Genomic DNA, 25,997 nt, shown 5'->3' with positions numbered 1-25,997 from the left:
AGTGCCACTTTCATGTAGGGGCTATAATTGGGGACAGAAGTTGCAGCGATACTATGTAGGGAGTTGAGCAATGAGATGCCCGTTCACATTACAACTGAACTTATGAAAGGAGATGAGCAGCAAGATGTCCGTTCATAGTACACTTGAACTCTGCATGTCAGTACAGTTGGGAAAGCAGAATCCGGGAAGGGAGTTTCAAAGTCTACCAGTTCTGGGGAAGAAACTACTGGAGTAGAATCTTTCTTACACCTAAGGATCTCTACTGCGTAGGAGCGGGATTTTGCTGTTTGTTGGGTTTGTCGTTAAGGAGCACAAGGGCTTGTAGTTCGTCGGAACATTCCCCATTAAAATACTTGTAGAACAGGCAGAGGGATGCAAGATTACGTCGATGGGGCAGAGGTTTAAGCTTTGATGACAGTTTAGGACCTATCAGGTTGGCGACTCTCTTTTGAACCCTGCCCAGGAGCGTGAGGCTAGTAGCAAATACACCAACCCAGATGTGACAACAATACTCCATACATGGGTGAATGGTGGCCTTGTAGAGATACAGAATACTTTAAGGCGTAAGTAGATTTCTATCACGGTAGAGAGAGCCTGACTTCTTCGCAGAAGCCCTGCCAATACTCTCTATGTATCTTTTTCCAGTGAACGTTAGGTCGAGGAGTTTAAAAGGGAGTACTTTCAGGTAATGTATCTTTAGTCATAGCTATTAGTGGTTGAGAAGTTTCTTGTAATTATTGGAGGAAACATGTTTAGTCTTGGCAGCATTTAATGTGACCATCCATTTTTAACACGGCTCCACTACAGATTGGAGGTCATCCTCTAGTGTTTCTCGATTTCCTTAGATATGTATTCATTTGTTTTCCTTTCGTGTCTGTTACAGAGCGGGGTGTCATCAGCAAATATACCCATCTCAGAGACAATTTTATCAGCGAGGTCATTTATGAATGAATTACACTCGCATTTATATCATATTGTTTAGATGTATGATCGTCGAGGACAACCTGGATTCCTCTCTTATTTAAGAAAGATTTAATTATGTTAAGTATTCGTCCAGTGATACCATATGATCTTATTTTCTGAGAAGACCATCGTGCCAACCCCTGTCAAAAGTCTTGGATATATCTAGGGCTAGCACTCTTCCCTCGTCTGCTTTGTTCAGTGTATAGTATATACGTTCAGAGATATCAGCTGTAGAACGGGACTGTCTAAATCCATATTGTTGGTCAGTCAGAAGTTTAGCAGCTGTAAGGTGAAGAACTAGAGCTTGGTTAATTAAGGACTCAAATATTTTGGCGAAAATCGGGAGGGGGGCTAATGGGACGATAATTTAATGGGTCAGATCTTTCGTCAGAATTTTTGTAAACTGGTATTACAGAAGCAATTTTCCAGCAGTCAGGAAAGCAAGATTCGTCAAGGCATTTGTTGTATAGTTTGGAGAGAACTGGAGCAACTTCAGCGGAACATTTTTTAATAGCACAGCCAGGATGAGATCGGGTGTACATGCTTTTGAAGTGTCAAGGTTTTTTATGATATCATGCATCCGAGAAGACGTAGAGGGCAAACAAACAGACAAATACACAGCTTTATTATGTTATGTTGTATATATATATATATATATATAACTTTTTATTTGTTTAGATAAGCATTAATATGTCGCTACGCATGTTTTGGTCGGCCAGTTACAAGTATTATTATTATTATTATTATTATTATTATTATTATTATCTATATATTAATATGCTTGTCCGTACGGTGTCACGTCATCATCATCGCAAACATTAATTAATGAAACGCGTCATCATCATCGCAAACATTAATTAATGTGAATTATCTCCCTTTATTGTTCAATCTTTATTAGTTAAAAAATCATTAACCCCTTTTATTTTCCAAAACTTCCCGAACAACAACAACAAATATATATATATATATATATATATATATATATATATATATATATATATATATATATATATACTAGCAAAGATACCCGTGCTTCGCACGGAGCTTTGTTGCGCACTCGGGTACCAAAATCTGTGGGCACCTTTCCAGTAAGTTGATGTTGTAAGAGCAACGATTGCATAAGGTGATTAACATTTTAACTACCTCTTGTAGTGACTGAAATTCAATCAGGAACTTCACAAAACATTTTCATCAAAAAGGAAGGTTACTTGATGTTACATAGTAAATTTTTCATTGAAGTAATTTTCAACTCTTGCTTAAATTTTATCTTGCACATTCAATACTAAAAACTTACCACAATCAGATCATGTCAGTTTTTCCTCATATCCATTTCTCGAACTTTTCACTGAAGAGCCTCAGGGTAAACTACATTTCTGCTGCTTTGATTTGGAGCCAGAATGTAGAGTTTTTCTGAACTTCCTGTCCGGCTGATGGAGACGTAGAACATACCGTGACTGAAGCAGTCTGATGTCAAGTCTACGCCAATGGTGTTAAATGTCTGACCTTGACTTTTGTTTATGCTCATTGCAAAACACACCTTCACAGGAAATTGGAGTCTCCGGAATTTAAATGGAAGTTCTGAGTCCGATGGAACTAAGGGGATCCTTGGCAGTAGAACGGTTTCGCCTTTGTAGGGACCACAGGAAATGGTGGCCTCAAGTACATTGGTGTGCAATCTGGTGATAACACATCTGGTTCCGTTTGTTGTTTTTGGTGGTTCCAAGGATCGAAGAATCATGATTGGCGATCCAATTTTGAGATTTAAAATGTGTGGAGGCATTCCAGATATCTCCAAAGAGTTTAAAAACTCCACAGGGTAGTGAACAGCTTCATATTCATTAGTAGCCGAATCAACTGACTTGTATTGCTTTGTTTCTCCTGGAAATTCATCCATTATTGAATTGTTCAAATGATTCACATTGCTGTTTAATGGCGAAATAATAGCCCTCTCAGCAAGCCAATCCGGTGATTTTCCATTGTTTTGCAGGTCTGGGTACACTTTGTCTTTCAGTTGCTTCTGATTACCGACACATTTACCAAGCGCAGTTGGAATCTTAATTGTGTCAGGTGAAGAAGTGATAGGAAACTGACCATTACCGATTTGGAGAAGCAATTTTGAGAAGTCTGCTGCAGCTGTGTTATCAGAGATATAGGCTCTCATATTAGTAGTCAGTCTCTTCACTATAACGTGCCTCCAGAGATAGGATTGTTTCAAACTTGCATTGACAATGTTAGCCCTTGTGCCATTTTTAACCACTGGGAGGATTTGACGGAAATCACCGCAAAATAAGGTTGGAATGCCACCCATGGGATTCTTGTTTCCTGTGATGTCTTGCAGTGTTCGGTCAATTGCTTCATAAGCACTCTTGTGCGTCATTGGGGCTTCGTCTACAATGATTGCAGAGGTGTCTCTAATTACATTTGCCAAGGCTGAGTTACCAGTAATTTTGCAAACTGGCTGATCCATTCGATGAGTATCCAAGGGTACTTTAAAAGTGCTGTGAAGAGTGCGGCCACCTTGTAGTAGAGTAGCAGCAATGCCACTGGATGCTGTTGCAAGCACAATCTTTCTCATGGATCTAATCTTTGCAAGGATCAAATTGATTACAAAAGTCTTGCCCGTACCACCTGGAGCATCAAGAAACATCATGTTTTTGTTCATTTCACCTTGTGCTTCCAACATTGCCATGAATGAATTGTAAACTTCTCTTTGAGAATCGGTCAGTTTTTCTTGCATATTTTCTGCTTGTAGGGAAAGTTCTTCAAGATTATAAGTAACTTCACGTTGATACTCTCTCGCGAGTCTTTCATCTCTCCCTTGCGTTGGTGCAGGTAATCCATAGCTTGCCAATGGTTGACCGCACATAAGGAGAACTTTTTCTTCAATTAGACAAAGAGTTTTATTGTAGATGTCCTCATTAAAATCTGCTTCTGGATTGTTAACTTCTTGCCTGTATCTGTGAAGAATGTCTTCAGATATTACATCACGAAAAGCCATCCAGATCTCAAGAGGATTTCTTGGCTCACAGGCTGTTAAAATTATCACAAATAGGCTTCGCAAATTTGAAGGTGATTGAGTGGCACTTGCCTCTCCTACTGCTTGATGCAAGTGATGGTCATTTTCTAGAAGGCCTTGAGCAAGGCACGCTGCTCTGTATGTTTCAAACACCTGACCATTGTATGCTCGCAAATTTTGAAATGAAGTTGGACCAGCAACCTCATTGAGCAACAGGCGTAAGAAATAACACTCCCCTGCTTTTGGACTAATCGTGTAGATTCTCCCAATGCATGGTGCCTTCCATACATCATCATTTTCAGTACCTTCAACTTGTACCCCACGCATTCTTCTCATCCATTTCTTTGTCGATTTCTTCCAAGTGTAAAACTCAGGGACTTCTACGTATTTGAGACCCCTTGCAAAGTCATCCTCATGGCAGAGTTGAAAAAATGCTGTCAAAGTTGTGGCAGGCGGTGGACCTTGGGCTCGTTCCAGAGCAGTATCAGCTGAGAACATGACATGCTTCCCATTTTCAAGATGAACAGAAAGTTGTACAATTGGGGGGAAATGTTCATGGATGGGATGTTCCAATATCCTCCAGGCCGCCTCTGAACTGCCGACATACCTTGCATTCTGGAACTGCTGGATCTCATCCCCAATGTGACTTTGTACTTGGCCTTGTTGGTTAGCTGCTCCATCAGTTCTTTGTAGTTCAAACACTGCTTGATCACATCCTTTATTCACGTATTTGAGGACATATTTGATGCTTTGGATCGAGCTGCAAATTTCTACGTTAATGTGAGCGTTGAACTGCTGAAGGAGGACCTTTTTGTACGGAACAATCCACTGGTTTGTTATTTCTTGATTAACATACCGACCATTTCTCTTCATCCTTATTGTACCAGTCTGGCCTCCATCTTCTGGTTTTCTTCGCCTGTACTTGGTCTTGGCCTTGCTCGGTACACTGAAGAAATTCTTTTGGGTATTTTTTGGAACATTTGTTGTCAATCGTACATGGACACTTTGGATTAAATGGTCCACAAGGTCCATGCACCATATGTGCCATCACTTTAGTCCTCTGTTTGTCCTCTGGGGCCTGCCAGGTGAGGATGTGTGCATGCGGCAGTCCTCTTTTTTGATATTCAATACTGTACAGGAAAGCCCTCAACCTGCCAAATCCTCCCTTTTTAATAAATTCAAGTAACTTTTTTAGCTTCTGCCTGAAAACCCTGGCAACAATATCTGGACGATCCTGAGGGTCTTGCCCTTGAAGACAATTTTCTGTAATTTCTGTCCACTTTGGATTTGTTGTGAACGTGATGAAGAGGTCGGCTCGGCCCATTCGCCGAACATATGCCATGGCATCACTTTGACGCTCAAACATGTATCGAGGGTCTCCTGTATAAGTTGCCGGAAGAACAACTCGTTGACCAAACTGTTCTGGATTCCCATCCTCCCTAAGAATTGAATCTCTCAAGTTGCTATAATTGTCAGCTCTCAGGGTCTGTTGCTCACGCCTCAGGAACTGTAAACGTTCTGTTTCAATCTTGCAGTACACATCCACCAGCCATTGTTGAAATAGCCTTCGGTACCAGAGAAAATAGTTTCCAGGCCGAGTCATTAAATGGTACGAATAAAATTGCTGTTGGGTAACTTTTCGCCCATTGGATGCCTTCATGTAGATGTTGTAAGATGGAGAACCATAGGGGTACATTAACGGGTACATTAAAGTATCGTAGAGGGGATGTAGTTCGGAGATCCATTTTAATGTATCATTTCTAAAACGCAAGACAATATCCCGGTTAGCTGTTGGTTCATTCTCCATTAATATTCCAATCTCATACGTTGTTGTTGGAGCATTGAATCGCCGTGGATGCTCTTCTTGCGGCCTTCGGTCTTCCCTTATGACAACTTTATGTTCTACCAAGTGTTCTTCTTCAATCCTCTCCTTTGTTGTTTTCAGCTGACAAATGAAGCTGTTGTTCTCATGTAAAAATTCAGTCAGACTTCGGAGAATGTCTCTATTGAGTCTACTGTCACGTCCCCGATTATGTAGTTCCTCTTCCAGACTATCCAAGAAGTAGACTTGAATAAACTTTGCTGTTTCATCTTCAGGTGGTAAAAGACTCCCAATCTGGTGGCAAACCTGGCCTCGAATTCTAAAAGAAGGATTCCACCCATGTACTGCCGCAATTTTGTGACCAAATGATGTCATTGCAAAACAATTGTTATAACTGCGTAGATTTTGCAGAAAATCTTTAGAGATGGGACCATTGCCGGAGAGCAAATCTTGAAGCAACTGAGGCAGTGGTGGAAAGCTATCAAGCACAACTTTGCCAGAAGAACAACAACAACCAGGGGTTTCTCCTTTAAATTTTACAGCTGAGCAATGTTGACATATTTTGTCCATTTTTCCTATATCAGCTGTAGTGAGAGAGTCATTTTTGTTGTAGAGCAATCCTTTTCTATTGCAGTGTTCTATTTCATGGTGTCTCAAAGCAGTCATTCGTTGTCTAGCTGCCTCGTTTTCTGTCAATTGCTGGGGCAAAGTCATACTCTCTCTCCATGCAGCCTCTCGTTGTTGCCCTTGGTATAGGCGAAAGCTTCGTTGGGTTTCCGATTCATTCTGATGTCGTTGAGCCACTCTCAACTGACCTTGTGTACGTCTACTTACCTCATATAATTCATTCGATCGTAATATTGCTTCTCTTTCCAGTGCATATCTTTGCCTTTCTTGAATTTCATCTTGTGATGAATTTAACCGCCTTACAGCATGTCTAGTTCTGTCAGTTTCACGTTGGGTTTCTCTTTCCAAATCTGACAGTCTTGCTCTCCTTTCTCTTTGACGTATCCTGTTAAGTTCTAGACGTCTTTCTCTATCTGAATTGTTTTCATTGGAGCGAATTGCAGCAACTCTTAGTCTATTAGCTTCCAATCTTTCCATTCTTTCTTCCTCACTTTCGTTTCTACTTCGTTTGGGTGGCATAATTTCGGTTTTAAACGGAATTGTTTAACGATATTAATGATTGTAAATTAATTAAGCGTAAAGGAAATGTATACTAACTGAAATGGACGAACTATAAATAATATTTCTGAATAGTACAATTATAAACAATTATATTGTACCTATTTACTATGCCTCCCCACGGGACAGAGTTAGACACCAGGGTCGTTTTTTAACGTGGAGAAAAGGTACAAAAATAAAAATTGTCTCAGTCGTGAAGGATTTCTCCTCCACCGAAAGAGAACAAGAAAATGAAGTGCAGCATCTGAAGAACAGATACTACACTTTGATCTTGACCAAAAGGAATGAATAAAAGCGACCTACGTGTGACTCATTACTTCCGGGTGTAAACGTCACAGTCTAAAAGTAATAATTAAAAAAAAAAAAGTAAATGTAAAATAAATGTAATACCAACTTAGGTTAACTAAGTAAACAGTACAATTAAAACAGTTCTATTAAAACAAATAATTACTAAGATCTAGGTAATTGTTAGTCTCATTGTTATGGTTTTAAAGAAAAAAATGTGTAAAAAAAGTTCTGCTTTTGTGAGTACGTGTATTTCTTTTAAATTACATAACCTTTTTATTTTATTATTTATATCTCTTTTAAATTTATATATTTTGTTAGTAAACTGGAAGAAATTCAGTTGAATAAAACCTTGTTCGTGTTCTTTACGTTAAACTCATATTTTTATAAAAGGTTCATCCGGTTTAAAGAAAGCACTAAGTTTAAATAAGACTGGAAATAACTAATTCAATATATAAATAGAAAAATGAAATAAATATAAGCTTTAAGTCTTAAGATAGTAATAATCAAAATGTAATAAATTATTTGTAGTTCAAATCTATGATAAGACAGGCTTTCGAAATAGGCTCGACCAGAAAGATTAAATTGGAACGAAATTATAATCTCCGTGCCATTTTCAAAACAACCCCACAAAAGTAACGGTATCCTGCAGTTGGTTAAATGACAATGGTTGCAAGAAAAAATGTAAAAGAAAATGCGCTTATCTGTTTATTTTGACCTGTTTTATTTAATTAAAAAAAAATTGGCTATAACTAGAAGAGAGCGTTATGTTTTGGGGGTTGTTTAAAAAATAGAATGGAAATAAAGTTAGTTCCGTTTTAATTGTCTTTAATTGCGGCAAGCGCTAACAAAATCGAAAAATCACTGTTTACATTCGAAATGTTAACTTTTATAGGTTTACAGGTTTGCTGACAAGGTTGGGGGTGTTTAATACAATTATTTTACTAAATTGATTTTTTTCATTTAAAAATAAAATTATTTCTTTTTTAATAAAGTTTTATTTTAAAATATTTGTTTTTGTTTATTTATATAAAATTACGATAGTTGAATTGTATTCTTTCAATTATATTGGCAAGTAAAATATAAAAGATTAAAACGGAACGAAATTGAAATTTCCATTACATTTTCAATACAATCCCAAAACATAAAGCTTTCCTCGCCAATGAATTGTTTTGATAATATACGTAAATCGAATATAAAATTAAATGAAAATATATTAAATAATTAAATGTTAAATAGATTTTGTAAATAGTACAGTTGAAATGATTAGAATATTTCCAATATGTAATAAGGTCGAGGTAATTAGTTAAAGAGATTTAATATAATGTGATATGCAAATGAGCATAAGTCATTCGATATGGGGGTGGTTTGTAGACTAGTATATAAAGAAATTAGGCATAAATTCGTATGTCTCCTATAACAGAAACATCCGAAAATGGTTTCCAATGTTTCTCTACCAGGAGAGATCTACCCTCTTACCTCCTTTATATTTCGTTGATGATGGAGAGCTGTACACACAGACAGAAACACACGAACCCTATTACTTTATAAAAATATAGATATATGAACTGTCTATTTATGGTTCTGGATTATTTTAAAGACAATTATGCATAGAAGGTATCGTTCCACAGTTTAAATAGTATTTTACTTACATTTTTAACGATGTCTTCTGTTTATTATTGTAGTGAATACGGAACACTTATTCTTTTTTATTCAGTAATAAATATATTTTTTACATTTAAGGTTACGAGTTCGTTTTTTTTTGTTTTGTTTTTTACTGTGCTACTTTATCTTTTTTTTTTATTTACTTTTGAGTAAGCCTTGCATAACAAAAAATATGTTTCGAAATAAATGTTACAAAAGTCAAGAATGACTTTATTAAATAAATCACCAAAGTCACCATTCGCAAATACACTGAGTAACACAGAGTCAAAACATATTTTACGTCTTGTTCTGTTTTGCTTCTGTTTTACGGCATATCAATACTTTTTCATGTTATTTAATGCCGAATCGAGTAATTTTGTAACATTTATACATCTTCACGTTGTTTACATAGTTATTACTTATGTTTTGTCTGATTTATTTTGCTTCTTTTACAGGCAGTCATTATCTTCTAATGCCCACCGACACAACAATTATTTTTAATATGAAATAAAACACTTTGTTTCATTACTTATGATTTAATTTATTTAAAGAAATATTTATTTCCGATTTAAAGATTTTCAGTATATTTTATTTAATTGAAGAAATACTTATTGTTCATACATATATTTTTTTCCATTATTTTTATTACATTGTTCCTATTTACAATGCCTCCCCACGGGACAGAGTTAGACACCAGGGTGGTTTTTTAACGTGGAGAAAAGGAACAAAAATAAAAATTGTCTCAGTCGTGAAGGATTTCTCCTCCACTGACAGAGAACAAGAAATTGAAGTGCAGCATCTGAAGAACAGATACTACACTTTGATCTTGTCCCGAAGGTTTTATTACATTGTTAGGTGAAGTTTCAGAATAGTTAACCCCCTTCCCCATATTAAGAATGGCTTTCAGCATGATTCTTACAATAGCGGTATCAAAGTTTTTTTTTCTTATTTTAAAACAAATTATAAAAAAAAAGATACAAGACCATTAAATGATTTTTAATATAAAAAACGGTTTCATTAATTAAGAAATATTTATTCTCTTGTATCAAAATAGGTTCAAAATAGTTAACCCTTCCCCCATAACCGTATTTTTTTTCATTTTTTTTTTTGCAGTAAAATACTTTGTCTCAATAATTATGGTTTAAATAAATATTTATTCCTTATTTAAAGATTTACAGTATATTTTATTTAACTGAAGAAATATTTATTGTTTATATATATATTTTCCCCTTATTTTTTTTTACATTGTTAGGTGAAGTTTCAGAATAGTTACCCCCCCCCCATATTAAGAATGGTTTTCACACAGCATGATTCTTACAATAGTGTTATCAAAGTTTATTGATTTTTCTTATTTAACAAAAATTATAAAAAAAGATACAAGAACATTTTTTTCATTAAATCGTTATTTAGGTGAAGATTTAGAATAGTCAAACCCTCTCCCTTATTAAGAATGGCATTTTTATTATTTCACCATGATGCTTACATTTTTCTTAATATAAAAAAAATAGATACAAGAAAATGTTAAGCTTCTTTTTTTCTTTTTTTTTAATGGAAATGTTAGATCAAAGTTCGGAATAACTTTTACTTTATAGCCAATTAGCCAGCTGTATTAAAATGTTTTAGCATTTAATACCTAATAAGGTTTTCGCTTCAATTGCCACAAGCAGACGATCTTCAATTGCCACAAGCAGACGATATAGATTCAAAGGAGGTAATTCGTCAACAATTGTTTTAGCCGAATTTTACGGTAAAGCTTCTATATAAGTCACAAAATTATCTACTAAACCAGTGTAACTTGGTGAATTTTCGTTATTCATTTAACCGTAAACAAACAACACCATCGTCAGCAACAAAAACAGAGCTTTTGCTTCAACAAAGTTTACTGACTTGTGGATAAGTCATCCAGCATTAAATGATTATCAGCGGCTTATTTTGATGATCAGAAACCAAATATTTAATCCGGCGTAAGTTTTTAACATTTTTGATCCTTCTTACTGTAAATATTTAAAATAATTAAATTACTTTCGGCAATTTTAGAAACGGCCATTAGAATACTAAAATTTTAATCTAGCCATCCCTTATTTATAGAGATAAATTAGAAAAAGTATCGACTATTAAATACCCTTTTAAAAATTACGCAACTTAACTTTTTAAATATCAAATAAACACTTTGTTTCATTACTTAGGATTCAAACAAATATTTATTCACAATTTTTACATTTTTCGTATATTTTACAAAATTCAAGATATAATTTATTGAAATGAAATTAAACAATTATTTTTAATATGAAATAAAACACTTTGTTTCATTGCTTATGATTTAATTTATTTAAAGAAATATTTATTTCCGATTTAAAGATTTTCAGTATATTTTATTTAATTGAAGAAATACTTATTGTTCATACATATATTTTTTCCATTATTTTTATTGCATTGTTCCTATTTACAATGCCTCCCCACGGGACAGAGTTAGACACCAGGGTGGTTTTTTAACGTGGAGAAAAGGAACAAAAATAAAAATTGTCTCAGTCGTGAAGGATTTCTCCTCCACTGACAGAGAACAAGAAATTGAAGTGCAGCATCTAAAGAACAGATACTACACTTTGATCTTGTCCCGAAGGTTTTATTACATTGTTAGGTGAATTTCAGAATAGTTAACCCCCTTCCCCATATTAAGAATGGCTTTCAGCATGATTCTTACAATAGAGGTATCAAAGTTTTTTTTTCTTATTTTAAAACAAATTATAAAAAAATAGATACAAGACCATTAAATGATTTTTAATATAAAAAACGGTTTCATTAATTAAGAAATATTTATTCTCTTGTATCAAAATAGGTTCAAAATAGTTAACCCTTCCCCCATAACCGTTTTTTTTTTTTTCAGTAAAATACTTTGTCTCAATAATTATGGTTTAAATAAATATTTGTTCCTTATTTAAAGATTTACAGTATATTTTATTTAACTGAAGAAACATTTATTGTTCATACATATATTTTTCCCTTATTTTTTTACATTGTTAGGTGAAGTTTCAGAATAGTTACCCCCCCCCTCCATATTAAGAATGGCTCCTTATTTAAAGATTGACAGTATATTTTATTTTACTGAAGAAATATTTATTGTTTATATATATTTTTCCCTTATTTTTTTTTACATTGTTAGGTGAAGTTTCAGAATAGTTACCCCCCCATATTAAGAATGGTTTTCAGCATGATTCTTACAATAGTGCTATCAAAGTTTATTGATTTTTCTTATTTAACAAAAATTATAAAAAAAGATACAAGAACATTTTTTTCATTAAATCGTTATTTAGGTGAAGATTTAGAATAGTCAAACCCTCTCCCTTATTAAGAATGGCATTTTTATTATTTCACCATGATGCTTACATTTTTCTTAATATAAAAAAAATAGATACAAGAAAATGTTAAGCTTCTTTTTTTCTTTTTTTTTTTTAATGGAAATGTTAGATCAAAGTTCGGAATAACTTTTACTTTATAGCCAATTAGCCAGCTGTATTAAAATGTTTTAGCATTTAATACCTAATAAGGTTTTCGCTTCAATTGCCACAAGCAGACGATCTTCAATTGCCACAAGCAGACGATATAGATTCAAAGGAGGTAATTTGTCAACAATTGTTTTAGCCGAATTTTACGGTAAAGCTTCTATATAAGTCACAAAATTATCTACTAAACCGGTGTAACTTGGTGAATTTTCGTTATTCATTTAACCGTAAACAAACAACACCATCGTCAGCAACAAAAACAGAGCTTTTGCTTCAACAAAGTTTACTGACTTGTGGATAAGTCATCCAGCATTAAATGATTATCAGCGGCTTATTTTGATGATCAGAAATTAAATATTTAATCCGGCGTAAGTTTTTAACATTTTTGATCCTTCTTACTGTAAATATTTAAAATAATTAAATTACTTTCGGCAATTTTAGAAACGGCCATTAGAATACTAAAATTTTAATCTAGCCATCCCTTATTTATAGAGATAAATTAGAAAAAGTATCGACTATTAAATACCCTTTTAAAAATTACGCAACTTAACTTTTTTAATATCAAATAAACACTTTGTTTCATTACTTAGGATTCAAACAAATATTTATTCTCAATTTTTACATTTTTCGTATATTTTACAAAATTCAAGATATAATTTATTGAAATGAAATTATTAAGTTATTCATCAAAATAAAATAGCATGTTCACAAATAAATGTATGCTTCTACACTTTGTAGCCGAAAAAAAACGCTATGTTTTTTAGCACATCTGCTGCCAGAATCCGAGGAAGACATCAGTACTTTAAACTATGACCGAATCATGAAATAACTGGAAAGCGTGTACAGTTCTTTAATCAAATCCAAAATAGGTGCTTCTACACTTTTACTTCAATATATTTATTGAATACATAAAATAGTTTCTACACTTTAAAATACTAATGTCTCTCTTGGATTCTGGTAGCAGGTGTGCTGAAAAACATGGCATCTTTTTTTTCGGCGACAAAGTGTAGAAGCACCAATAAATGTTACGAGAGGGAATAATTTATTATTAAATAATTTATATAATTCACCTAGATATCATCTAGATATCCTTTTTACAGAGCTTAATTATGAAAATATTGATTTAAATTCCCTCTTAGAAAAATTACACATTAATGATTTTTAATATAAAAAACGGTTTCATTAATTAAGAAATATTTATTTTCATTTTAAACATTTATATTGAATTTTATTTCATTATAGAAACATTTATTTTTCATATCAAAATCTTTATTTATAATTTTTTTTTATTAAGACCAATTAAATTTTCACACAGAATGAACCAAATCACTACCACTACATTGGAAGATACAAGATGTGCAGCAAGAGAACGACAAAGACGAAGGCGTCAGCAGCTACGAACTGAAGAAAGGGATAATATCAGATTGCAAAGGAGAAACATATTGAGACAGCAAATAAATAACATGACTGAAGAAGACAGACAGCTTTATCTGCAAAATGAAAGAGCTAGGCAACGGGAACGAACAAACGATATGAACGAAACAGAAAGACAAAATATCCTGTATTATTTTGTAGGTGACATGAGTTTGATTTTCTCATTTTGTAGAGCACTTAGTTTCGAGGAGAAGCATTGAATTGTTGTCAAAAGGAAAAGTTTCTCTTCCTCCCTTACAAGATTATCCTCCTCAACTCCAAAGGTTACTCGAAGGTAATGGCCAAGAAGCATTTAATTTCAGATCTAATATACGCAATTACAACTCATCATTTTCATTTGCATCATTTGGAGCAAATATTGTCTGCCCTCCTGGAAGAGGCCCCTATTGTTTTCGCTTACAAGGTCAAACCTATCATTATTCCAGTACTCTGCACCCAAATAATGAAGAGGAGAGAAAATATGGACAAATTTACATCTTGGACTCATCTGAAGCAAATCAACTCCGGTGTAATTTACCAGAAAATAATAAATGTATCCAAAGTGTCTTTGAAACCATAGCTACAGTTATGGAGAACAATCCTTATGCCCAAGCTTATAAAAATATGAGGGCCATTGAATTAGAAGGGGAAGCACGTGCTATAAGGGAAAATGTAAAGCCAAGGAGAGTTTCGATGCATTTCACCACTGGTCCAGATATCAAAAGATTTAACAATCCAATAAACAACGAAATAGGTGTAGCATTTGTTGGTGAGGATGGTGCTCCACCTGCTAACAGAGATATTATTGTTTACCCACATTCTCAACCAAAACACCGAATTTCTTATCCGTCTTGCCACTTGGACTCCATGATATATCCCATATTGTTTCCAAATGGTGAACAAGGCTGGCACATAAACATGCAACATAGGCCAGAACGGCAAACAAGAGTTCGCAATAAAGTGACAATGCAAGAGTATTACAGTTATCGCCTTGCAATTAGAGATTCATTCAGTATTATCCATAGATCTGGTAAACTATTCCAACAATATGTAGTTGATGCTAATGTGAAAGTTGAAGGGTGCAGATTGAACTTCATTAAAAGCCATCAAAGTCAACTAAGAGCTGCTCAATATTCTGGTTTAATGGACCATTTAGCAAGGAATGAAGATGGCGATCCTGGTGTACGAGTTATTCTACCATCTTCATTTACAGGAAGTCTGAGGAATCTTCAACAACTGTATCAAGATGCAATGGCAGTTTTCTGTAAATATAGAAAGCCAGACCTATTCCTTACCTATACATGTAATCCAAGATGTCCTGAAATATTAAACAACTTGGGGTCATCAGAACTTGCACAAAATCGACCTTAATATCACGTGTGTATCATGCACATCTAACTGAACATTTGAAAGACATTAAAGACAGACATGTATTGGGAACCCCTGTTGCATATGTTTATGTTATTGAATTTCAAAAAAGAGGGTTACCACGCTGCCACATGATCATAATGCTGCGAGATCAGGATAAGATCAGAACAGTTCAACAAATTGATGCAATTGTGTCAGCAGAAATACCTGGACCTGAAGATCCAGAGCTTCGTGATTTAGTTAAATCTTTAATGGTGCATGGTCCATGTGGTGCAGTTAATCATAATTCTCCTTGTATGAGTAAAGGATTATGCAAAAAAAGTTTTCCAAAGGCATTTAGAGAAAAAACAGTCGAAAACATTGATGGATACCCAGCTTACAAGCGTGCAAATAATGGTGACTCAGTTCAAGTCGGTAATTTTACTGTTGATAATAGATACATAGTCCCTTTCAACAAATTTCTTCTGAGAAAATATCGAGCTCATATTAACTTAGAAATCTGCTCTTCAGTCAAGAGTATAAAATACATATTTAAATATGTTTATAAAGGACATGATAGTGCTATGATGGAGGTTAATAACCATGATTCATCTATTAATATCAATCAAGGAGAAACAATGCGATCAGAACAAAGAGATGAAGTCAAGCAATATCTATCATGCAGATATGTATCACCTCCAGAAACAATGTGGCGTCTTTCTGACTATAAAATGCATGAACAGTCTCATTTTGTGTACCGTTTAGCTGTACACATGCCTGGCGAGCAACAGATTTATTATCAACATGGACAAGCTGAACAAGCAATTCAACAAGCACAACAACGTCACACAAATTTGACTGTTTGGTTTGAACTAAATCAGAATGATATTACTGCTAACCAATATTTTTACTGTGATATTCCACATCATTATGTATTTAACAAAACTACTACAAAATGGACTAAAAGAGAGCGGTCAAGTAATTTGATCACAAGTATGTATTCAGTTTCACCAAACCAAGGTGAAAAGTTTTATTTACGGATTCTGCTTCTTCATGTCTCTGGAGCAAAGTCATTTGAAGATTTGAGAACAGTCCAAGGTTATACATTCCCTACATTTAGAGAAGCTTGCATCAGCCTTAGATTATTGCAAGATGATACTGAATTAGAAAATGCTCTTACTGAAGCTGCTACATTTAGAATGCCACAACAACTACGTAGCATGTTTGCAATGCTGTGTCTTTATCATCATCCAGTGGATAACTTTCAACTATTCATTAACCATAAACAGAGCATGATTGAAGACCTCATTTCTGCTTATGATGAAAGCATATGTGAAAACATTGCACTTCATTTGATAAAAGCAATATTTAATGAGCATGGTTCTTCTTGCCAGGCAATGGGTTTACCTGAACCAACAGGTGATCCTCCAATAGATAATATGACTCGAAATACAAACCAGCCTAATGTTGAATTGCTAAACAATGAACAATTAGAGGTCTTTAATACTATAATCAAGGCTGTTATGGTAACTGAAAAAGAAGCCCCACACAACAATTGCTTCTATTTAGATGCCCCAGTCGGATCAGGAAAAACCTTTTTATTCAACATGTTATATGATTACTTCACCTCCAGCAGTACTGTAACGGCCACTGCAGCATGGACTGGCATTGCTGCAATGCTACTAACTTCAGGGAAAACACTCCACAGTATATTCAAACTACCTGTACCTCTGACAGAAACCAGTGTCTGTAACGTTTCTCCTGTATCAGAGCATGCTTCTTTTTTGAGAAAGGTAAAGGTGTTCATCATAGACGAAGCCTCTATGATACCTAATCATGCACTGCTTGCTATAGATAGATGCTTACAAGATATAATGGGTAACGATAAAATATTTGGTGGAAAATTTCTCATACTTGGAGGTGACTTCAGGCAAATTTTGCCAGTAGTGCCACATGGATCACCTACATCTATTATAGACACCTGTCTTAAAAGATGCCCATTGTGGCATCATTTCAGTCAATTACAGCTAACACAAAACGTCAGAACTAACATAAATGAACAGGAGTTTTATAGATGGCTCCTTCATCTTGGTAATGGTACACTAATGAGCAGTCTTAATGACGTTCCTGTAGATGCCATAGATGTTCCTGATGATTCGGTATGGAATGGTTCTCTAATCTCAGAAATATTTGATTGCAGCCCTCAAGAAATGGAAAATAGAATCATCATGACTCCAAAAAATACAGATTGTTTAACAGTAAATGAAGAAATTCTAAATAACCTTCCCGGAGGCATAAATACATATTTAAGTACAGATTACATCTCCGATGATGATGCTGAACTTCAAAATTATCCTATCGAGTTCATAAATTCATTAACTCCATCTGGAATGCCACCTCACCGACTTAATGTGAAAATAGGGGCAATAGTAATGCTACTGCAAAATTTATCCATAAATCAAAGACTTTGTAATGGAACTAGGATGAAAATAAAAGAATGTCATCAAAACAGCATCATTGCTATTTTAATTAATGGATCTAATAGAGGTTCCACAGTTATCATTCCAAAAATTAAGTTAAAGCCAAGTGATACAAATGTTCCGTTTGCATTTCATCGGATACAGTTTCCAATACAATTAGCATATTCACTGACCATCAATAAAGCACAAGGCCAAACTTTTGATAAGGTTGATATATATCTTCAACAACCTGTATTTTCTCATGGTCAGCTGTATGTGGCATGTTCAAGAGCTCGATCTAAGTACAGTGTGAAATTTAAGGTAATGCAACTGCATAGAGATGATAATCAGGGCAGAAAGCGTGGTGTAACATATACTAAGAATATTGTTTACCGTGAAGTGTTATGAAAACAATCAGGAACAGCTATGGAATCTAAAAATTAACTTGGATGTAAATATCATTTTGGAAAAAAAAATTTTTAATGGCTTTCCTTATATTTAAAATTCATAATTTGATGAAAAAGTAGTGTACAGTTTGTTTAACTTTACTTAATTATATAACATTGACATAAATTTGATAGGTACAACCTACCTCACATAATTTTGATTATCAAAAAATCAAAATTTAACTGTACTTCGTAAGTTTTACAGAAACACTTCATTTTCTATGCACACAAGAATCTGAATATTATAACAGATTACAATGTTTTTATGGAAAAAACTTTTGTACAGAAAATTTAAAGTGTTCTATTTATATTATCAGGAAGTTGTGATGCATTAATTGAAATCTATATCAATAATTCGACTTAAAAAATATTTGTGAATTTCCAAATCTTCATTGAATAAAATTAAAAATAAATAGAAAAGTCTATTGCATATGTAAAAGTTGACGGTTGCTTATTTAACTTCATTAAAAGCCATCAAAGTCAACCAAGAGCTGCTCAATAGTCTGGCTTAATGGATCATTTAGCAAGGAATGAAGATGGTTATTCTGGTGTACCAGTTATTCTACCATCTACATTTACAGGAAGTCCTAGGAATCTACAACAGCTTTATCAAGATGCAATGGCAGTTTTCTGTGACCTATTCATTACTCACACGTGTAATCCAAAATGTCTTGAAATATTAAACAACTTGGGGTCATCAGAACTTTCACAAAATCGATATCAACAATGTCACAGTTCTTTTTAAATTCACAGTCTGACTCCCAAGAACCTGCTGACTGACCACTATTCTCACTCCAAGCAGCTGATCGACGTCCCTGTCACCGCCTCAATCATCACCAATACTTCCTGACAATATCAACAGCATCAGTTACGATCGCATTGACCTTCAATAAAAGTTTAAACTAAAGTTCTTTGTTCTACTTGCTTCCATACATTCATTCTTGTAATATAACAATAAGGAATTTCTTACTGATGTGTTTTAAAAGATTTTTAACTACCGTGGAATTTCCACGGGTCCTGCTAGTTATTATTATTATTATTTGTACTCTTTCCTTTTTCTTCTTATTTTTAATCTCCTTTGTTATTTCCTCTCTCTTTCCACTCAGTTTTTTCTCTCTATTATATACTTTTGATTTTCCTTTTTTTCTTCGTCTTCTTTCTTTAAATTGATAAATAATGTTACTGTTATGGATGTAAGGCCAACTATCTTTGTTCTAGACTCCGAACTAGATAAGATCAGAAAAAATTTCATTGATAACGCCTATCCAGAAGACATTATTAACAAAAATGTTTGCAGATTTCAAATCCCCTAAAATATTTGGACCTTTAAAATGCCATGTTTGTTTAAAATTACTATGAATAGAGGATAATGGTGTACAATTAACTAAATAAATTGTTAGAAATATTATTAATTGCTTCTATTCTGTTTCCTTGCGTTCAGTATATACTACTAGACCTGTCTTTCCTTCTTTTTGCAAAGATACTTTGCCTTACATACAAAATAGTAATATTATTTATCAATTTAAATGACAGTGTCAGGTTGGTTATGTGAGGCGGCCTTGTATTTGAAGACTCGTATAAACCAGCACGTTCCATTCAAGATTAGACTGAGTTGAGTAGGATCTCTGAGTCTTTCTTCATATGTGACAGCAATTGGCTGAGAATCCTTGTTGCGCTAATAAGTATAAAATAGAGTAGTTTCAGGTACTTCATAGAGTGGATTCCAAAAATCATTTAAAGATTTTGGAATCTGTCTCTATCGCGATTCAAAAAACTTTCTTTGTGCCGGCAGAACGAATTGATAAAAGCACTAAATCTCTTTTGAGAACTTTGACCCCCTCATTTCTGTTTTTTTTTTCTCGTAGTGCCATTTCAATCGTCTTATATACGTTTATTGAATTAAATTGTTTATTTTAATCGTCTTTTGGTATCTTAAATATAAAAAATCCTCCTTTGCTCTTTAATTTTGCCATTAATATTATTTTTTATTGCTATCGATTTCTCCTGATGAGACGATAGTCGCAAGAGTTCAAGGGAGATTTTCGCTTATGTTCAAATGTGTGTGTGTCTATATATATATATATATATATATATATATATATATATATATATATATATATATATATATATATATATATATATACTAGCAGACCGCTGGCGTTGCCTGACGTTGCATGACGTTGCCCAGTTGTAAAATACGCATAAATATTATATTTTAATGTATGCAGATTTCTTATTTATTATTACAGTTCTCGATTCATTATTATTCAATATATTTTAATGATTTCAAAAGTTATACGAAAGTATGATTTGGGTACCATCCGGCAGAATTGAAACCAGAACGTTTAGCATTCCAGCCTTAGTCGTTATTTATCTTCCCAGCATCATTACTGTATGAGCTATCGGAAGGTGGATACGAAATATAAAAAAGTGACTGAGCTACGAATGTTTAAATTACCCTGCAAAGGTCAACTGTTCCTTTTCAATTTTGACCTCTTAGAAACAAGTCTTGCCGGCTAAAAATCAGCCAAAAATGTTCCACAGGATCAAATATCCTAAATATCAAATTTCAACTTTGCAGACCAAATATTCACAGAGAAGTTTGGTAGAAATTTTTCGCTCAAACACCAGCATAGTTACTTTATGTGTCTGTATATATATATATATATATATATATATATATATATATATATATATATATATATATATATATATATATATATATATATATATATATATATGTATATATATATATATATATATATATATATATATATAAGCATGTCGACCGGCGTTGCCCGATCGTAAAATACACTTAAATATTGTAATGTTGATTCATGCAAAATTCGTATTTATTATTTTACAGCCAATTCTCTATCGAATATTATATTGTAGATAATATATAGTATTGATTTCAAAAGTAAAAGGCTTGTGTGCCATCAGCTACAATCGAAACCAAAACATAAATATCGCCAGCTACATCTATATGTATAAAAAAAACTCCCAAAATAACGTAGTTTAACCAATACTTTTATTTAGCGCATGTGCAAAAAAAAAAAAAAAAAAAAAAAACACGGGTATAGTCGATTTACGCCAGGACAAGGTCAATGTTTTTTTTTTAATTTTCACTAATTAGCAACTATTTTCCGGCTAAAAACAAGTCGGAAGTGTGCTACACTTCCAAATACCCTATGTATCAAATTTAAAATTTGTAGACCAAATATTCAGAAAAGAGTTTGATTGTGACGTTTGGCACACTCATCGACAAAGTCATTTATATATATATATATATATATATATATATAGTAATCTACTGATAGTACTGTTTCGATGTTTACTGCTCATCAGTGCGGCTAAATAAGCAAGTGCTTCAAGCGTTATTATCAATATTTATATAAATATACTTGTATATGAAAAGCACTTTGCGTGTGTGTGTGTGTGTGTGTGTGTGTGTGTGTGTGTGTGTGAGAGAGAGAGAGAGAGAGAGAGAGAGAGAGAGAGAGAGAGAAGGCGTGTTCGTTCTCTATGGACGGGTGGGCCGATTATTATGAAATTTCACACGAATGTACTTTATGTGTCTGGGCGTGTTATTAGATAGGTTTTTTTATAGGAATGAGTATCGAAAATCGTTATTCAATAGCCGAAAAACTTGATTAAAGAGGGGACAGACAGATTTTCATCAAAGTTCACCTCTTATAAATCTTAACATCACAAGTGCATTTGAGAAGTTTTATCATCGCACATGCAGAAGGACTCGGCGTATAAAATCAACAGTAGGTTCTTTGATAAGACAGGGGCATAGTTGAAATAAGTGTTTCCGTTTAGTACACAATTGAACCATGATACTTGACTTTTGAATTTTAAACTTTAATTAAAGTTATATAAAAATAATTTTTGAAAATAAACAGTAGGCTCTCTACACTATAATGTCACTACAGGCAGGCATGTGAAGTTTCCTCTCGGTATACCGCATTGCATCTCCAACTAGAACAGACAATTAATCGATTTGATTGAAAATTAGGCAATTTAACTTATTTCGATGAAAATAAAAGCAAGGTGCTAATCATTTGTTGATCCTTAATCAATCCCGGGCAATGTCGGGTCTCCTTACTAGTATATATATATATATATATATATATATATATATATATATATATATATATATATATATAATTTTCTGTGTGTGTTTCCCTATGGACTCCGAAACGGCTGGACTGATTTTTTCTTTTGTACTGTTACAAGAAAAGACTGTCCCCTTTCCATATAAATAAGAAGAACATTAGATAAGTGAAAATGAGATTAGGATAAGCCGAGACTCGAACCTTGTAAGCAAGGTTCAGAATTTGGAATGTTAGAATTTAGCTATTGTTAAATTCTATTATAAAATAGATATTGTTTATATTGTAAAAAGAATTGACTGTTTGTTCTTTTATGAAAACTGAGTTAAAAATGTCCGGTAAAAAGAATGAACCATACAAATTAAAAATATATTGTAAAAAATAGGTTAGGATAAAAAACAGGTTAGTTGAGAATTCTTTGTTTGCAGAAGTGTGTTTTGGACAAACGTGTGCTTAGCCATGTGAGTTGGTCACGTTTTAGAACCATACATCTGACGCCATAGCAAAAAGAGAATTCTCAATATATAAACTAGTCAGATAAGAGCAGTCGAGCAGAGGAGGCAGAACAGCTGAGTCTGCTAGTCAGTCAGAGAAAGAGAGAGAGAGAGAGAGAGAGAGAGAGAGAGAGAGAGAGTTGGAGTCAGAGTCCTTTGGAAGCGAAAGAAAAAACATTAAACTATGTAGATCCCGAATTTGAATTCCTGGCGTCATCATCATTCGACCGGTCCAATGAAATAAAGAATGAGCATCGATTTTTATAACTGTTGTCATCGTGTCGTTATTTCACAAATTGAAGGTAATGTGTTAATCATCTTAATATGAACTTTATGTAACCCTTACAAGAAATGTATCTCTCCTCCTTGCTAATATATGTTATAAGAATCCACAGAACTGTGTAAATGTCTCCCCCTCATCATTGTTATATATATGTCCGCCGTCTCTCTTCAGTATTAATGTCCCCTATGCAACAATACTTTATGTGTCGGGAAGTGTTTTTTAATAGGTTTTGTATTGGAATTCCCCCAATAAATATCAAAAATCAACAATCGAAAAAAAAAACAGATTAAAGAGGAGCTGTCTGACCAAAGTTAGCACTCTGATACAGACGAACAAAAAAAGAGCACTTGAGAAGTTTTATCACCTCATAAGTAGAAGGATCTGACGTATAAAATCAATAGTAGTTTTTTATAAGATGAATCGATTTGATTGAAAAATGTATGATTTCACCAATATCGATTTAAAAATGAATTGGAAGTGTGGAATATTCGTTGATCCTAATTCAATCTCGGGCAACGTTGGGTCTCTCTGCTAATATATATATATATATATATATATATATATATATATATATATATATATATATATATATATATTAGAACTCCATTGGCATCGGGATACGGTGACACCGGAATACGGTTTTTAGGTTACGATGTGAAATACGATGTTTTTCGGCCTCTGGTTACGGTATTTGCCCTGTCTTGCGGTGTTATTTGCAATGTTATTTGATTATATACATGCGTATTATATACTGTACTGTACTTTTTTTACTAATTTTTAATAAACGTTTTATTATACCCCGCCATACGGCGATTTCACATTACAACACACAACCCCATACCTGATTAATACCGTATCCCGGGGTTCTTCTTCTTAAAAGTAAAAATCTTCTAATTTTAACTAAAAAAGTTGAAGAGCTACGAAATTTTTAACTTATACACCACCATTCTCAATTCATTTTTGTCAGTGATGAACGATAGTATGAGTATCCGGTACGCACTTTGTCATACGAGGGTCGTTTAAAAAGTAAAGTCTGTGATTTTTTTTAACTAAAAAGCTGGAGAGCTACGAAAACTGAAGTGTTACCATTACCGTTTGTGTTTAAGAATTTATTTTTTTACATAATCACCACCATCGCTAATGAACTTTTACCAGGAATTCAATGACGCATCTTTGCTTTGAACGCATATCCATGACAGAGGTTGCTTTCTTAGAGAATCTTACACTGTCAATATCTGCAATAGAGATATGAAACTTTCAGGTCATGGATGCATAAGTTCAGTTATCATAACAACGCAATTTTCTCCTCTGATCTATTTGAACGGAATAAAAAATAGGAGGCATTACTTTTGGAACGTCCCTCGTATTGTATTATGTTGTATTATATTGCATTACAGGTCAAAACAACAAATAAACAATAAATATTACGCTCTTTTTTTAAGTTTTTTTTTTTTTTAATTGTATTCAATACACTGCTAGGTATCTTACCACCAATCTTACTAAAGTACGTATATATATATATATATATATATATATATATATATATATATATATATATATATGTCGATGACTACAAATATATTTTATAAAGCCCCCCCCTCTTTGGGTCGAGCACTATCGTAAATAATCTCACTCGCTACTTAATTTGGCTGAAAAAATGCGAAGCTCGCGGTTTGTTTACAAACAAACGTTTTAGCACTTTACGAGTGGCGGACGGATGTTTATTTAAATAGACATTCGGACAGATTAGTTGCGGACACCGCTTCCGTGGTCAAGGGGTAGAACTGCCGACTGTCATCACGACGGTTCTAGGCTCGATCCTCGGCTTGGGATAGGTGCTAGTCTAGCGGCACTGATGAGTTGTGATACAACGAAACAGGACTGTATGTCGATGACTACAAATATTATATATATATATATATATATATATATATATATATATATATATATATATATATATATATATATACTAGCAGGGAGACTCGACATTGTCTGGAATTGAATTAGGATCAACGAATGTTCCACACTTCCAATACTTTTATTGTTATCGAAGTCGGTGAAATCGCACATTTTTTTAAAATTAAATCGATTATTGCCTGCTGTAGTCGAGGACCTAACGCGGTGTACGGGATGGAAGCTTCACATGCTACTCGCCGTGACTAGTTCTCAATTATTGTCTATCTACAAAATGATGTTGAGGTAAAAAAAAAAATACATTGTGTACCATTAGTAGGGAGCTTTCGATAACACCTGGAGAAATAAAGATAAATAAGGTTAATGACATTTTCAAGAACATAAAAAGGATAAAAAAAGAAAAATGCTGACGACTATCGAAAGTATATTTCATCTGTAATGATGTAATGATGTACAACATTACAGACACGATTTTTATGTTGATCATCCACGAATTTCAAAAATGAAAGGTCTCGTGCCAATTTATGTATATTGGATATATTGAAAATGTGGTGGAGCTTGTGTTTCAGGAGCAAAAACGCTTCCTATAAAATTTAGATCCTAACCAAAAACTAATCGATCGTAGTCAAAGACCTATATTGATCTTACTGAGCCACTAAATGGGTTCTATTAACTCATAGTAGTAGACAGTTTCACAAAATGACCGGAAATGCTGAAATGTAAGGATCCAACTACGGAAGCAATAATATTTTTACATGTATTGTTTGCATGTTTTGAGGTAGTTGATTGTATACTATCGACCAACGATGCTAATTCACATCTAGTGAATTCAAAATATTTTATCGTTTTATCGTTTTAGTGGAACCAGTTAAGATCGATTTCAGTTGAACTGAAGGAGGGATGTTTTCTCAATTAGAATCCCATAACCTTGGAATAGATTTCCAAGTGAGGTAATAATTTTACCAACAACTCAACAATTCAAAGCGAATTTGGACAAGTGATGGACTACTGCATCTTCTTCTGTGTTAATTCCTACCACCCGTTTCCGTATACGGCATTTGAAGCACAATTATTTTATTGTTTGTCAAATAAATTTAATTGAATAAAA

The 25,997-nt window shown here is 33.7% G+C and overlaps 2 protein-coding genes across 3 annotated transcripts in view; both read left to right on the top strand.

Moving 5' to 3' along the window:
- Positions 1–25,997, top strand: part of LOC145293034 (solute carrier organic anion transporter family member 4A1-like) — a 74,647-nt gene that overhangs the window by 7,174 nt on the left and 41,476 nt on the right. The gene's annotated exons all lie outside the window — the stretch shown is intronic.
- On the top strand, positions 15,448–24,389 carry LOC145239900 (uncharacterized). The gene is made up of 2 exons (XM_080103526.1): positions 15,448–16,507; positions 24,373–24,389. Exons 1-2 carry the CDS (start codon positions 15,448–15,450, stop codon positions 24,387–24,389), a joined length of 1,077 nt encoding a protein of 358 aa, XP_079959652.1.

The sequence above is a fragment of the Euprymna scolopes genome, chromosome 2 (genome assembly GCF_053919585.1).
Source record: "Euprymna scolopes isolate OS-2025 chromosome 2, ASM5391958v1, whole genome shotgun sequence".
NCBI lineage: Eukaryota > Metazoa > Mollusca > Cephalopoda > Sepiida > Sepiolidae > Euprymna > Euprymna scolopes.
This window is presented reverse-complemented; position numbering and strand designations above follow the sequence as displayed.